Raw genomic sequence first — 13,991 nt, 5'->3', positions numbered from 1 at the left:
TATTCTATTCTATTCCATTCTATTGTATTCTATTCTGATGTCTTCTGTTCTATGCTATTGTGCAATATTCTATTTCTTTATTTTTTTCTAGAGAATTATGTGACTTTTCTGTTCTATTCTATTCTTTTCTATCATGATCTATTTCTTTATATTATATTTTATTCCATTTAAATTTATTCTACATTATTATGTTCTATAAGATTTTATATTATTTTTTTCTGTTCTGTTTTACTCTACTTTTGTTTCTAATATATGCTATTTTATTAAAGCGTGCTCTATTCTTTTCTGTTACATGTGATTCTTTTCAATTTACATTTTATTCTGTTATATTTCATTCTATTTCTGTTCCTATTTTATTCGCCTTCTGTTTTTAATCTTTCCCATTAATATTGTAGGTAAGATTGTCTTTTATTTCTATTTTTTTTCTTTTATGTTATTCTGCCTTATTTTATTATATTCTATTTTATTGTGTTCTATAAGATTTCATATTATTTTGTTATATTCTATTTTACTTCATCTGTTCTATTACATACAATTCTTTGTAATTTCTATTCTATGGTACACATTTTTGTTCTATTCTATTTTGTTATTTTCTATTCCATCCTATTCCAATTATTTTCTGTTATCTTCTATTTTATTCTATTATATTATTTCCTATACTATTATGTTTTGTACGATTGTGTTTTATTTCTATTATACTTTATTCTATTCTATTATTATACATTCTATTTCTATATTAAGTCTATTCTATTTTTACTGTTCTATTCTTTTCTATTCTGTTTTATTTTATACGACTTAATTTAATTTTAAAACTAGTATGTGATATCAAAATTTTTTTCTCCATAAATTGATGTTCGGTTTTACTATTTTTTTGTATATTAAATGTACCTACTTGTTTGTTAAGTACGACTTGAGTCCCTGTTTGAATATTTCATCAGACAAAATATGCTGCATCATCCGAATAACAGATCCAGCTAAAGAATAGAACACAATTATTTTTGTAATGACGCCAAAAGCGATAAAAAAGAGTTTAGGGAGTCGTCAACATTTTACTACAATCTTGTATTTGGTATTCTATAAAAATCAAAAAATAAAGCATGTATCTAAAAAATAAAACATAAATAGGGCTTTACTTAAATATACAGAAAAGAAAGTAAATAATTACCTCTGAAAAGAGGGCTTGCAATAATCATTATAATATAATATTTAATAATAATAATAATAATTAAATACAAATTAATATTTGCAACGCACGCTATTAATTTTAGCTTACATTATTTTTACTATGATTTCCAGCCTCTTTTCAGGATATTTTTTTCTGTTAAGTACGTTTTAAATAAAACTTGATGTTGTAAAAAGTTGAAAACAAATCTATTTAAGAACTGAACTTTGTTCAGACTGGAGAAACCTTCATTTGATAGAATCAGTCTTCTGATAAAGTGATAAGAAAAATTGATCATGCTTTGACGCAGCACGAAATATTAGCAGTAAGATAATTAAAATTTTTTTTTTAATTTTGACTTACGTACATTTTTGATAGGAAATTGCGTCAAATATATCACTTATTTCAGAAGGGCTTTCCACTTCGACATTCATAGGATGAGATTTCTCAGTGACATCAAAAGAAAAAGCTGAACCTTGGAGACTTTGAACTACAAACTGATCCCGCATTTCAAAGTTATAAACCTGTTTAAAAATAATATATACGAATCAGTAGTATATTTTATATTATAGGTATGATACTTTATTGAAAAAAAAAAAAATAAATAAATAAATAAATATTTAACAAAATAAAGGTTTGTAATTATGAAAATAAATATTCTTATTGGGTGAATATTTTAATTTGAAAGATTGTTAAAAGTATATTTATTATTTACCCTATCAGTAATGAAATCTTGGAAAAAAGTAGCGAATCCTTCATTTAACCATAAAAATTTCCACCAGAAAGGACCGACGTGATCCCCAAACCACTGGTGAGCAAACTCGTGCGCTATTATTGAAGCAACGGATTGCTTTTGACTTGCACTAGATGTTTTTTCATTATAAACTAATGCCTTTTCCCTGTAAAAATATCATTAAATAAAAAATTAAACTTCATTTTCACAACAAAACTAAAAAATTTTGAAATAATATTTTATTATATTCTATACAGTTTAAAAATTGGAAATTTCTGATTATCAAGGACAAGACTTAAAAATATACATTTTCCAATTCGGTAAACCTAAATTTAAAGTATTCTATACTAAGAAAATTTCAATCACACGGATTCACTGCAGCATTCTAAAAAGAATTCCCAAAAACGAAAATATTTGAAATATGACACATTTTACAATATTGAACGACTGAAAAATTCCGAAACATAAAATTCCTGTCACTGTCAAATTCCCACATTGAAAAATTCGCGAATAATAAAATTTCCGAATAATAATTCCCGAATAATGAAATTGCCGAAAAATATAATTCTCAAATCGGGAAATACCCAGATAATGAAATTAAAAAAATATAATTTCCTTATAAGAAAAGTCCCCAATGGAAAAATTCCTGCAGCTTATAATATTGCCACATTTGAGAATTCCGAAAAAATAAAATTATCGACAGAAAGTCGCAGAATTATAAATTATCCGTACTAGAAAATTTCCGAATTTAAACAACTAAAACCTCTCATAAATATTATTTATTATATTACTATATTCGGATTATAAACTTTTTAGTAATTTAATTTTTCTAGAATATCTCAATTTGGGAACTTTTTTATTCTTCCTTAATTTTAAGATTTGGGAATTTTACATTACAGGAATTTCATTTTTTGTTATTTTTCTGTCATTCCTGTAATATTATATATTTTCAAAATTCCAAAATAATAATTTGCCCAGCAGTCTATCGGATGACGTGTACTGAACATTTGCGCATAATAAAACTCGGTTCAGAGAATTGCCGAATTATAAACTAGCCGAAAAATTTAGTTTAAATATAAAATAACACTAAATGAATAAATCTCTCAATGTAATTTCAAATTTAAAAATGTGTATAGTTTTTTTTTTAATTATTGCTCTAGTAATAAATATATTGTTCTTGTATTATTCTTTTGCATTAAAAAATATTTTATGTTAATTATGTTTATTTCAAATCCGGAGAATATTTTTTGAATGCGTTAAACATTTTTTTTATTGATATATACCATTATTGTATTTTTAATAAATAAATCATTATTTTTTAACAATCTTTTAAAAATTTGAAAATTGGCGAATTATGAAAATCAGTAATATAGTAAAATTTTTAGGACTTTGTGATTCAGGAATCTTCAGATATGCTTCTTTCGACAGCTTTCTATTTTGAATATTTTATTTTTCAGCAATTCACAGAATCGAAAGATTAATTTTTCGAGATTTTGAAGTCGTCCCAATCATACCGAATAACAATGAAAAAATTACCAATTCCATTTTATTCGTATAAAGCGATATTTGTCACTTTTATAATTGTAGCCTATTTTGTAGAAAACAATTTTATTTTTATAAACAAATAAATTATCTTTCTAAATAACTTCAAATTTTCTGAATTGTACCATGCAAATAATAATGCAATAAATTCAAGAAAAGATTCAGATAAATTCAAGGAATTCAGAGGAATTCAGATAGGAAAAGTAGAAAAATGGTTAGCTTTTTCGAAAATGTGTTTTTAACAATAACCAAATTAGTTACCATTCTTCTATGCTCAGATTGTAATTTTTGTTTATTCATAGAATGTAAGAGGATTTTTAAGAGGACGTAAAAATCAAAATTTTTGTTTAACGAGTTTTCAACAAAGTATTATCCGGTTTCGAGAAAATGAAGTAAGAATTTTTCTCGGATAGATCATTTATATAATGCATTTTATTTATCATTTAATTTGACCATTACCTATACGTGACAAGACCCCAATTTTCCATAGCTCCAGCTGAAAAATCTGGAATACCAGCTTGATCCATTTTATCCATCTGATAGTCAACTCCCAGGTAACTTGCCAAGGCGTTTAAAATTTTTGTTCCAGTGTCCCGGGCGAAATCTGTGTCATTTAAAAGCTGATTTCTGATCCATACGGTCATTTTGTTTTGGCTGTCAGCATTTTTGTCAAAATCCGAAACAACAAAAGCAACCAAATATGTCGACATTGGTGGTGTTGTTTTAAAAACCATTAGGGGATTATCAGCAGTTGCGTTTTTTATCGCAGGCATGTTAGAAATAGCTTGATATTTCTGCAAATCTTTGAATTCCTTCAAATCTATGCTTATGTCGAAAGTGGCTTTTAATGCGGGTTCGTCAAAACAAGGAAAAGCTTGGCGAGCACCAATCGGCTCAAAATGTGTCGTTGCCAACCATCTGGAAAAAAGAAAGGCTTACTTTTTTCACAAAATTTACATTTTTCCAAAGTTTACATTTTACCAAAAGTTTACATTTTTACAAAAATTTTACATTTTTGCAAAAAATTTACAATTTTACAAAAAGTTTACATTTTTACAAAAAGTTTACATTTTTGGAAAAGTTGGTATTTTACAAAAAATTTACATTTTACAAAAGAGTTCACATTCTGCAAAAAGCTCACATTTTACAAAAATTTTACATTCTGCAAAAAGTTTACACTTTTACAAAAAGTTTAAATTTTACAGAAAGTTTACATTTTTACAAAAAAATACATTTTTACAAAAAGTTTACATTTTCACAGAAAGTTTACATTTTTTAAAAATTTTAGATTTATCAAAATTTTTACATTTCTTAAAATTTTACATTTTTCAAAATTTGTGTATTTTTCAAAAATTTTAGATTTTTCAAGAAGTTTACATTTTTCAAATTTACTTTTTTTTTAATTTGCATTTTTAAATGAAATTTTTCCATCTGAATTTATAAACCAAAGACTGGAATTTTAAACTAAAAAGATTAGCCGTCCGTACAAATAATATTTTCGACCATGATGATTAATTTTTTCCCAAAATACAAATTTTTAATACAAAAATGTCAAATTTGAACAAAATAATTGATTTTTCAACTAAAAAGATTAATTTTTAACGAAATACGATACATTTTTAACGAGAATAAAATTTCAACTGAACAGTTAAATTTTCTACTGAAATTGTAATTTTCAAACCAAAAAAAGAATGATTTTGAACAATATAGTTCAACTATCAACCAAGTAGATAAATTTTCAATAATAAATATAATTTTTTAAATATAAAGATTCAATTATATTTTTTAATAGTAGTTTTTAATAAGATACACGAATTTTTAATAAAATAATTTTATTTTTAGCCAGCACAAAATGAACTTTAAAATAAAACAGATACGTTTTTAAGAAGAAAATACAAAAGTACAATGTTTACTTAAAATTAATGTTCAACCAACACTAAATTTTTAACTAAAATTATAAATTTTCAACCGAAAACAAAACTTTTCATCTAAAATGATGAAAAATTAAAGAAAACTATAAAATTAAAATTAACTAAAGTGATGAATAATTAGTAAAACCAAAAAATTAAATTTCAGTCATTTATTTTAACTTTCCAACAAAAAGTTCTATTTTTATTAAAAAATATACATTTTTAGCTAAGATCAATTTTCTACCAAACACACTAATTTCCAATAAATTAGTTAAATTTATAACCAACAACATGAATTTTTAAATTACATAGATTCATATTCAAGGGCAACAAAAATGTAAATTTTCAATTTAAAAAATTAATTTTCAAGTAAACTCGCGAATTCTAAACTCGAATTATGAATATAAAAAAATGAATTTTCAACAATTTAATTAAAATTTTAAGCAAGTAATTAAATTTTTAATAAAAAGATGAATTTTTAACCAAGATCAATTTTCTACAAAAATCAAAGAACTTTTAATAAATTAGTTCAATTTTCTACCAACAAGATGAATTTTCACCAATTCTATACCAAAAGAGACTAATTTTTAATTAAAATAAATAAATTTACAAATAAAATTATGAATCTTTCCAAAAGATTTTCTCTATAATATTGAATGTCCTTTTTTAATTTAATTTTTCTTTTTGAATTACTAATTTTTCTATAAAAAAATCAATTTTTAGCAAATTTATATATCTTTTTTGGCTAATCAATTTTGTTTATTAATTTTTTTGTAGCTTGGTTCGCGTGTTTAAAAATGTAATGGTTTAATTTTTAATGTAATTTTTCATGCATAAAAAAATTACTAGTATTATCAAAAAGTGAACAAATAAGAAATGTATAGATCTATTTTGGGTTTAAAATTTTCATATATTAATATTTTATCGCATCTTGTATATTTTGACCGTAAAACGAAATTGTTATTTTTCTTTTTTTTAGGGTAAAACTAGAACCTGAAGTCCAAAAATTTTCGTTAGAAAATTATCTTTTTTTTATGTTATGGTTTTGGCCAGCTACAATCTACTAAGGAATTTGATGTTAATTACTTTTTTCTGGTCTAAATTAAAATAAAAAATTAATAAAATTATTTGAACTAAAATTCAATAAAAAATTAAAATTTTAAAAATTTTGAATTTAGACAAGTAGACAAATTAATCGCTGCAACATTTTTAATTAGAACCAAAAAATTAACTGTCAAACAAAAATAGTTGCAGTTTCTCAGAGTTTCACTTTTCTAGCTTAAATAAAAAAGAAATTATTAGCACTTGATCTATAAAAGTTTTTTTAAATCAAAATTTAATTTTTTTACAAAAATTCGAGCAAAAATGTCCACGCCTTTAACGCACTGTTGGAATAAAATTTTTTTGTTTAGTTTTTGGTTTCACTTTTTTCTTTGACTCCTTTTAAATCCACAAAAAAATTAATATCTTCGATGAATAATAAATAAATACAAATACATAGTTTCTAATAATTCTATAAATAAAATACACTTACTTTTTTTCACCATTTTCGACGTATGAGCTCCTATAAAATCCTCGTAAGTCATCATTATGTTTACCCGTATATTTCAAAAAAATCTCAACTCTTGTATTAATTGGAATTTCACTCTCCAGATTAAGAATCAAAAAGTCTTGTATTTTTTCGTATTTATGTACGACATTAATTTTTTTCCCCGAAACAGTCACAATTGTTTCATTTTCATGAATTTCAATATCTCTCGAGTGCAGCGTGATATTTTTGGTGTTTCTTTTTGCAAGAACAATTATTTTAGATTGACCTTCAAACTTAAAATCATCGCGTAATTTCGGTGTTAATTTAATATTATAAGATTCTGGAACCACTTCCCCAGGAAGACGATAATTAATTTTGGTTGGTTCTTGATTTTCCTCTTTAATCAAATCGGAATCGGAAAACGGAATCGCGTCGGAATTTGCTTGGATAGTACAGAAAAAATAAGCCAGTGGCAGTAGAAAAAATCGTAGACCCGACATAGCACAGCACTGATGGAAATTTATTAAAATTATTGATGATTATGGATTCTTGTGGGAAATTTTAATTTTGCTACATCACAATTCATCAAAGATAAATTTTGATTTGATTTTGAAATTTTATTCTTATCACTTTGAGCGTGGAACGATAGTTGAGGGTCTAAAGCTCGTAATGTGAAATCGGCTTGATATAAAGTAGCTGTACTCAAGAGTAGAGTGAAAAATTCATAATTTTATCCATTTTATCTAATCTTATCGGAGAATTTAGCAAATGCGATATATCGAAATGAGGGTGTCTTCTAAGTGTGTTATTCCATTTTCGATTTCTCGTGAAAATGTCTTTGCTGATACATTGTCGATTCTTTCGAGATACGGCGATTATTAGATGATTACTATTATTATTACTAAGATACGGAAATTCAACCAATCGGCAAAAAGATCATCGTGATAAAAATAAATCCCGTCTGTTTTATTGCCTTATCAATGACTAGCTTCGATTAAACGGATTTAGGACTGTATATTGATTTGTTAGACTAACATTAGTCACTTAAAAAAGAATAAATATTATTCACGATCCGAAAATATTTCAAATTTCGGAATATACACCTTCTTGTGCACTCTCCAAAAATATTTTTCAAAACACAGGAAGTGATACTAGTTAAAAAACAATATCAAATAAAAAAAATAATATTATCAGTGCAATTGTATGTATAGAGGATTTCCACTAGGTTGGTCCAAAAAATTCTTTTTCAGCTACAGCACAAGACACCTCCTCCCCTCAAAAGTTTTTCATTTCCAGGGTAAGAAAATCCGTAATTATTTTTTTCGAAACTCGAATATGAATACGTGCCACATGGAAATTTTTTTAACAATTATTTATTCCGAACAAGTGTAAAAAATAATCGTATTTTCTGATTTAAATGTTATTGTTGTCATTGTTTGGAGTAGTAAATTTTTTTTAAAAACATTATGTAATTATTTGAATAATTATTTATTGTCTATTTTCAAACTTGCTAAAAATGGATTGCGTAATTTTGATAACTAAATATATAAAATAAAATAGAACACATATAATTCTGTTTCTGACTCTTTGGATTATTGAAAGAATACATTAACGACTTTTTACTTGTTTAAAAAAATATAATTCGCTTGAATAATTACTTTTCTAAAAATAATCTAAGAATCGTGATTAATTATATGTGTTCTATTTCATTTTTTGTTATCAAAAACTAACTAAATGATCAAATAAAAATTGTTTAAATAAATAAAAATTTGTTAGACAATGAAAGAAATTTATCAAAATTATGTACTTATTTAAAAAAAAGTAGCATAGGATAACAATTTAAAAAAGAGGACATCTCTGGCTCAATTTTTAAAAATTTAGAAAATAGACAATAAATAATTATTTAAATAATTGTATATGGTTGTTAGACAAATTTACTACTCCAAACAATTACAAAGTCTTGAATTTCAATCAGAAAATAAATTTTTTTTATTTTTGGGAAATAAACAATTGTTTCAATAACCTACATTCTTTTGTACAATTAAACATTGTATAAAAGATCATGCTAAATATTTACATTGTACGTTAGTAATTATTTGTAAAATGAAAATGTAAAATTATTTGAAAATTAAGGTTATTACTATTTAATTTTACGAAAATTAAACATTTTTTTAAGAATAACGATTTTCTTTCTCTGGAAATAGCAACCTTTGGGAGAATAAGTGGCTTGCCCTCTAGAGTGAAAAAAAATGTTTCAATGCATTTTTGGACCAACCTAGTTTCCACCCTCTGAAAATATCAGGAAATTTTCTTAAATTAGGGATTTTTTTGATTGCGTGCATAATTTTTTTTTAACAAAATCAAATGCAATGATTTTTAATTTGTTTATGTAGCTTTAGATTATTATACTAAACTATATTGTTGAAAATTCTGTTATTTTTGTTTGAAATTCAGTTCTTCAACTGAAAATCTTTTTGGAATAAAGATTTAACAACTTGGTTGAAAATTATTCTTTTGCTAAAAATTAACATTTATTTTTCTGATAAAGAGACATCATTTTTTTAAAATCAAAATCAAATGCAATGATTTTTAATTTGTTTATGTAGCTGTAGATTATTATACTAAACTATTTTGTTGAAAATTCTGTTATTTTTGTTTGAAATTCATGTCCTCAACTGAAAATCTTTTTGGAATAAAGATTTAACAACTTGGTTGAAAATTATTCTTTTGCTAAAAATTAACATTTATTTTTCTGATAAAGAGACATCATTTTTTTTAATCAAAATCAAATGCAATGATTTTTAATTTGTTTATGTAGCTTTAGATTATTATACTAAACTATTTTGTTGAAAATTCTGTTATTTTTGTTTGAAATTCATTTCATCAACTGAAAATCTTTTTGGAATAAAGATTTAACTACTTGGTTGGAAATTATTCTTTTGCTAAAAATTAACATTTATTTTTCTGATAAAGAGCCATAATTTTAATTGAAAATTTATCTCTTTGGTTAAAAAATGAGCTATTTTGTTAAAAAATTTTTTTTTCAAACTAAAGATTAATTTTTTTACTGGAAATTTAACTATTCTAGTTGAAACTGTAACTATTTTGTTAATTTTTTTTTACGAAAAATGTAAATACTGAATTTTTGGTTGAACAATGATCTATTTTGTTGAAAATTCTTTTACTTTTGTTTGAAAATAACTTTCTCAATTAAGAATTAAACTTTACTCTTTTTAATGAAAAATTGATCAGTTTTAGAAGAAAATTTGTTTTTTTTTCAGTTCAATTCCATTGTTTTTAATTAAAAAATATAATCTTTTCTGCTCAAAATATCAACTACAACATTTTTTGTTCCAAATTCACGTTTTTAGAATAAAAATTTAATTACTTGATTGAAAGTTACTCTTTGGATGAAAATGAATATACTTTTTTTATTAAAAATCAATTATTTCAATTGAACATTCTACTCCTTAATTGTTTAAAAAATAAGCTATTTTGTTGGAAGCTGTTTTTTTCAGGCTTAAAATTAATTTTTTTACTGAATCAGGATTTTAGGTAGCACTTTTAGTAGTAATAAAAAATCCAAATTTTATTTCAAAACTCTTCTTTTTTATTTCAAATTTAATTATTCCTGGCTTATTGCTGGTGACAGAATTATCTTTTTATAGTTGGAAATTCAATTCTTTAACTGAAAATTTGTCTTTTCTAAGTTGCAAGTAAAAATTATGATTCTTTAACTACAGAAATGAGTTTATAAAGGAAAATCTCAATTTTTTAATAAAGAGATCAATTTTCAACAAAAAATATATTACATTTTTTTTAACTTTAATGATGAATCTTCAGGTGCAAAAATAGTTTTTTTTACGAAAAAGTTCAATTTCTATTAACAAAATGAATTCGGAATTGATATTTTTAAACATAAAACTATAATAATTATTTTCTTTTTCAATCTGAAAAGTTGTATTCTTATCGGAAAAAGGATAAAGTTTCACGTTTTTATAAAAAATTATTATTGAACCAAACGGAAAAGTTTGAAATATATGGTACAATTTCTTACTATACTGGTGAAATTTCAAGCAAAAAAGACGAATTGTACAAAAAAGGACTTGAATTTTTCAAATTAAAATTCTTTTAAAAAGAGAGGAAGAATTAGAAGAAGAAAAAGAAGAAGAAGGAAGAAAAAGGAAAGAAATAATTATAAAAATAATAGGTTTTCATAAATTTTTCATTATGTGCATTATTCAAAAACTTTATAAAACATTATAATAGATTTATTAATTCACTAGATCCAGTCACATACCTACCCAATAATTTCTAGAATTGTAAGATACTAAGACTTTCAAATCAAGATTAAAGGATCGTCTCACGAGATATTATCACGTCACGTGATTAAAATCAATAATCTTCATTATATCACTGACATAAATAAGACATGATTTCAGAAAATATTATTTTTAGTAGACGAACAGTATTTCCAATAAAAATTAATTTGAATTAAACTGCTCATTTTCTGATTTTAATTATTTCAAGAATTGTTTCCATCTATTATGAGCATTACTTCATTAATTATTAGCATTCTTTCTAAGTTTCTAGATTTCGATTTGAGTTGATTAGAATTCTATTAAAATTGCTAGATTCTAATTTAAATTACTAGAATTAAATTAAAATTGCTGAAATTCGATCTAAATTGATCAAATTATATCTGAATTTGTAGTATTTTACCCGAATTGCTAGAATTTGATCTGAATTTCTAAAGTATATCTGAGTTGCTGAAATTATATATAAATGATTGTAATTTTATCTGAGTTGCTAGAATTCTATTTAAATTGCTAAAATTGCATTTGAATTTGTAGAACTCTATCTGAATTCCTAGAATTTTATCCGAATTGCTTAAATTATAATTAAATTGCTAGAATTATATCTGAATTGTTAGAACTTCAATCGAATTTCTAGCATTCTATCGAAATTTTTAAAACTATATCTAAATTGATAGAATTCTATTTGAATTCCTAGAATTCTATCTAATTTGATAGAATTCTATCGCAATTGCTAGAAGTCTGTGAAATGCAATAATTCTATTTGAATGGCTAGAATTCTATCTATATTTCTAGAATTCTATCTGAATTCCTAGAATTTTATCCAAATTGCTTAAATTATATTTAATGCGCTAGAACTATATCTGAATGGTTAGAAATTTATTCGAATTTCTAGCATTCCATCGAAATTTTTGAAACTATGTCTACATTAATAGAATTCTATTTGAATTGCTAGAATTCTATCTCATTTGATAGAATTCTGTCGCAATCGCTAGAAGTCTATGTAAAATGAAATAATTCTATTTGAATTGCTAGAATTATATTTAAATTGCTAAAATTGTATTTAAATTGGTAGAATTCTATCTGAATTCCTAGAATTTTATCCGAATTGCTTAAATTATATTTAATTTGCTAGAACTATTGTCTGAATTGTTAGAATTTCATTCGAATTTCCAGAATTCTATCGAAATTTTTGAAACTATATTTAAATTGCTAGAATTTTATTTTTATTGCAAAAATTTTATCTGAATTTTGAAACATGAATTATCAACAGAAATCGTTACCATTGATCAACATAGATGTCATTCCACAATCTGTGAAATCAGAAATTAAAGCTGTCCATAAAGTTAAAGTAGTCCGGCTTGTGGATCCTTGAGACGAAAAATCATGAAAATTATTTTTTTTTCGGAGAAACATGTCCTCTTTTACATAATGCCTGTCTTTTAAAAGAATTTAATATACATTTCTAAAATATATCTGAGTTTCTCAAATGATATGTAAATGATGAGAATTCTTTCTAAGTCGCTGAAGTCTATCTAAATTGCTATAATTATATTTCAATTTCTAGAATTCTATCTGAATCCCTAGAATTTTATCCGAGTTATAACATAAGAGAATATAACATAAGAAATACGTTTTTTGAATTCTAGTCAAATTTTTTGAAAACCTACTCCTAACATTCCAGCGAAGATTTCGAAGCTTCCGTATTTGGTTAGCAAATGTTAGAAATGTTGAGATCTGAAAATTATTAATTTTGCATTAGTATTGAAATAGAAGTATTTTAATTTTTCTGTTTTCGTTATTCAAAAAAGATCTTATAATCTAAAACGAAATTTTGGTTATTAAACATTTTATTGAAACTTATTTCTGTGAGTGCGATAAATTTAAAAAAAAATATTACATTCGCCTACAGTAAACTTGTTTATTGTTTAAACTGAAGGCCATGTTCGTTAACCAGATTTTTGGATAAAAGTTCAAAAAGTTCGAGCATATTCAAAATTTTTAAGACCACTTTTTTCCATATTTGAAAATTCTATGTACAGTTCTTCTTAGCACTAGGAAACTCAAAAAATGAACCCTCACGACTTTTGACAAAAAAAGGAAAATTATCTGAGTTGCAACATTTTCAAGATTCACAACTTTTTATTTTTCGTGAAAATCGAAAATTGAAATTTTGTTTGAACAAAAAGAAAATAGTAAAACCTTCCATTTTGCCGTGAAACTATTCAAAGTACGAAAAAATATGAATTCACAAAAATAATTCTCCTGAAAAAGATCTCTAATTTTTTATAAAATTTTTTTGTAGAACACGTAGTTTTTGTTTTAATCGTAAAAAACAAGATTTAATCTGAAAAAAAAAGAAATTTTGGAACAAACCACACAAACTACTGTTAAATATAATAAGGCAAAAGATGCTCATCCAAAAATAACTTCAAATTTTTTATAAACTATTTTTTGATGAAGCGCTTATTTTTATTTTTAATTATAAGAAGTGTTACTTTATGTTGTATGAAAGTATAAAAAAATAAAATGATAGGATGCGTGGATTTTTTTATTCTTAAGAAACAGCACTAAAAATGAACATTTTAATTCTTGGACTAGCGAAATAAGCTACGGAAAAAATAATTAGATAAACGCGTTTAATTTAAAAGATAACTACAAATTTTTCAGAAAATATTTTGGATAAAACGCGTAGTTTTAGTTTTAATCGAAAAATGCTTTTCCGGATGAGAATGTACTCGCGCCGCGAGCAGATTTTTTTTACATTTTTGTAACAGGTGTTTAAAACAAATTAGTA

At 24.3% G+C, this 13,991-nt stretch overlaps 1 protein-coding gene across 2 annotated transcripts in view; it reads right to left on the bottom strand.

Annotated features, from left to right (window-relative positions):
* The window catches only part of LOC117171205 (aminopeptidase N-like), a 12,498-nt gene extending 4,975 nt beyond the window's left edge, over positions 1-7,523 (bottom strand). Inside the window, exons 1-5 of one of the 2 annotated variants that reach the window (XM_033358287.1) lie at positions 6,882-7,523; positions 3,897-4,355; positions 1,878-2,061; positions 1,530-1,686; positions 893-974 (exon numbers count right to left, since the gene is read on the bottom strand). In XM_033358287.1, the coding sequence (XP_033214178.1) occupies positions 893-974; positions 1,530-1,686; positions 1,878-2,061; positions 3,897-4,355; positions 6,882-7,378 (1,379 nt within the window). In that variant the 5' untranslated portion in view covers positions 7,379-7,523. Of the gene's footprint in view, positions 1-892; positions 975-1,529; positions 1,687-1,877; positions 2,062-3,896; positions 4,356-6,877 lie in introns of both variants that reach the window. The other variant, XM_033358288.1, reaches the window with a different exon arrangement.
* Positions 7,524-13,991: the final 6,468 nt, after the last annotated feature.

Source organism: Belonocnema kinseyi, chromosome 4 (genome assembly GCF_010883055.1).
Source record: "Belonocnema kinseyi isolate 2016_QV_RU_SX_M_011 chromosome 4, B_treatae_v1, whole genome shotgun sequence".
In the NCBI taxonomy this organism is placed as follows: Eukaryota; Metazoa; Arthropoda; class Insecta; order Hymenoptera; family Cynipidae; genus Belonocnema; species Belonocnema kinseyi.
Note: the sequence above shows the minus strand (reverse complement) of the source record. Positions and strands in the feature narration are given on the sequence as shown.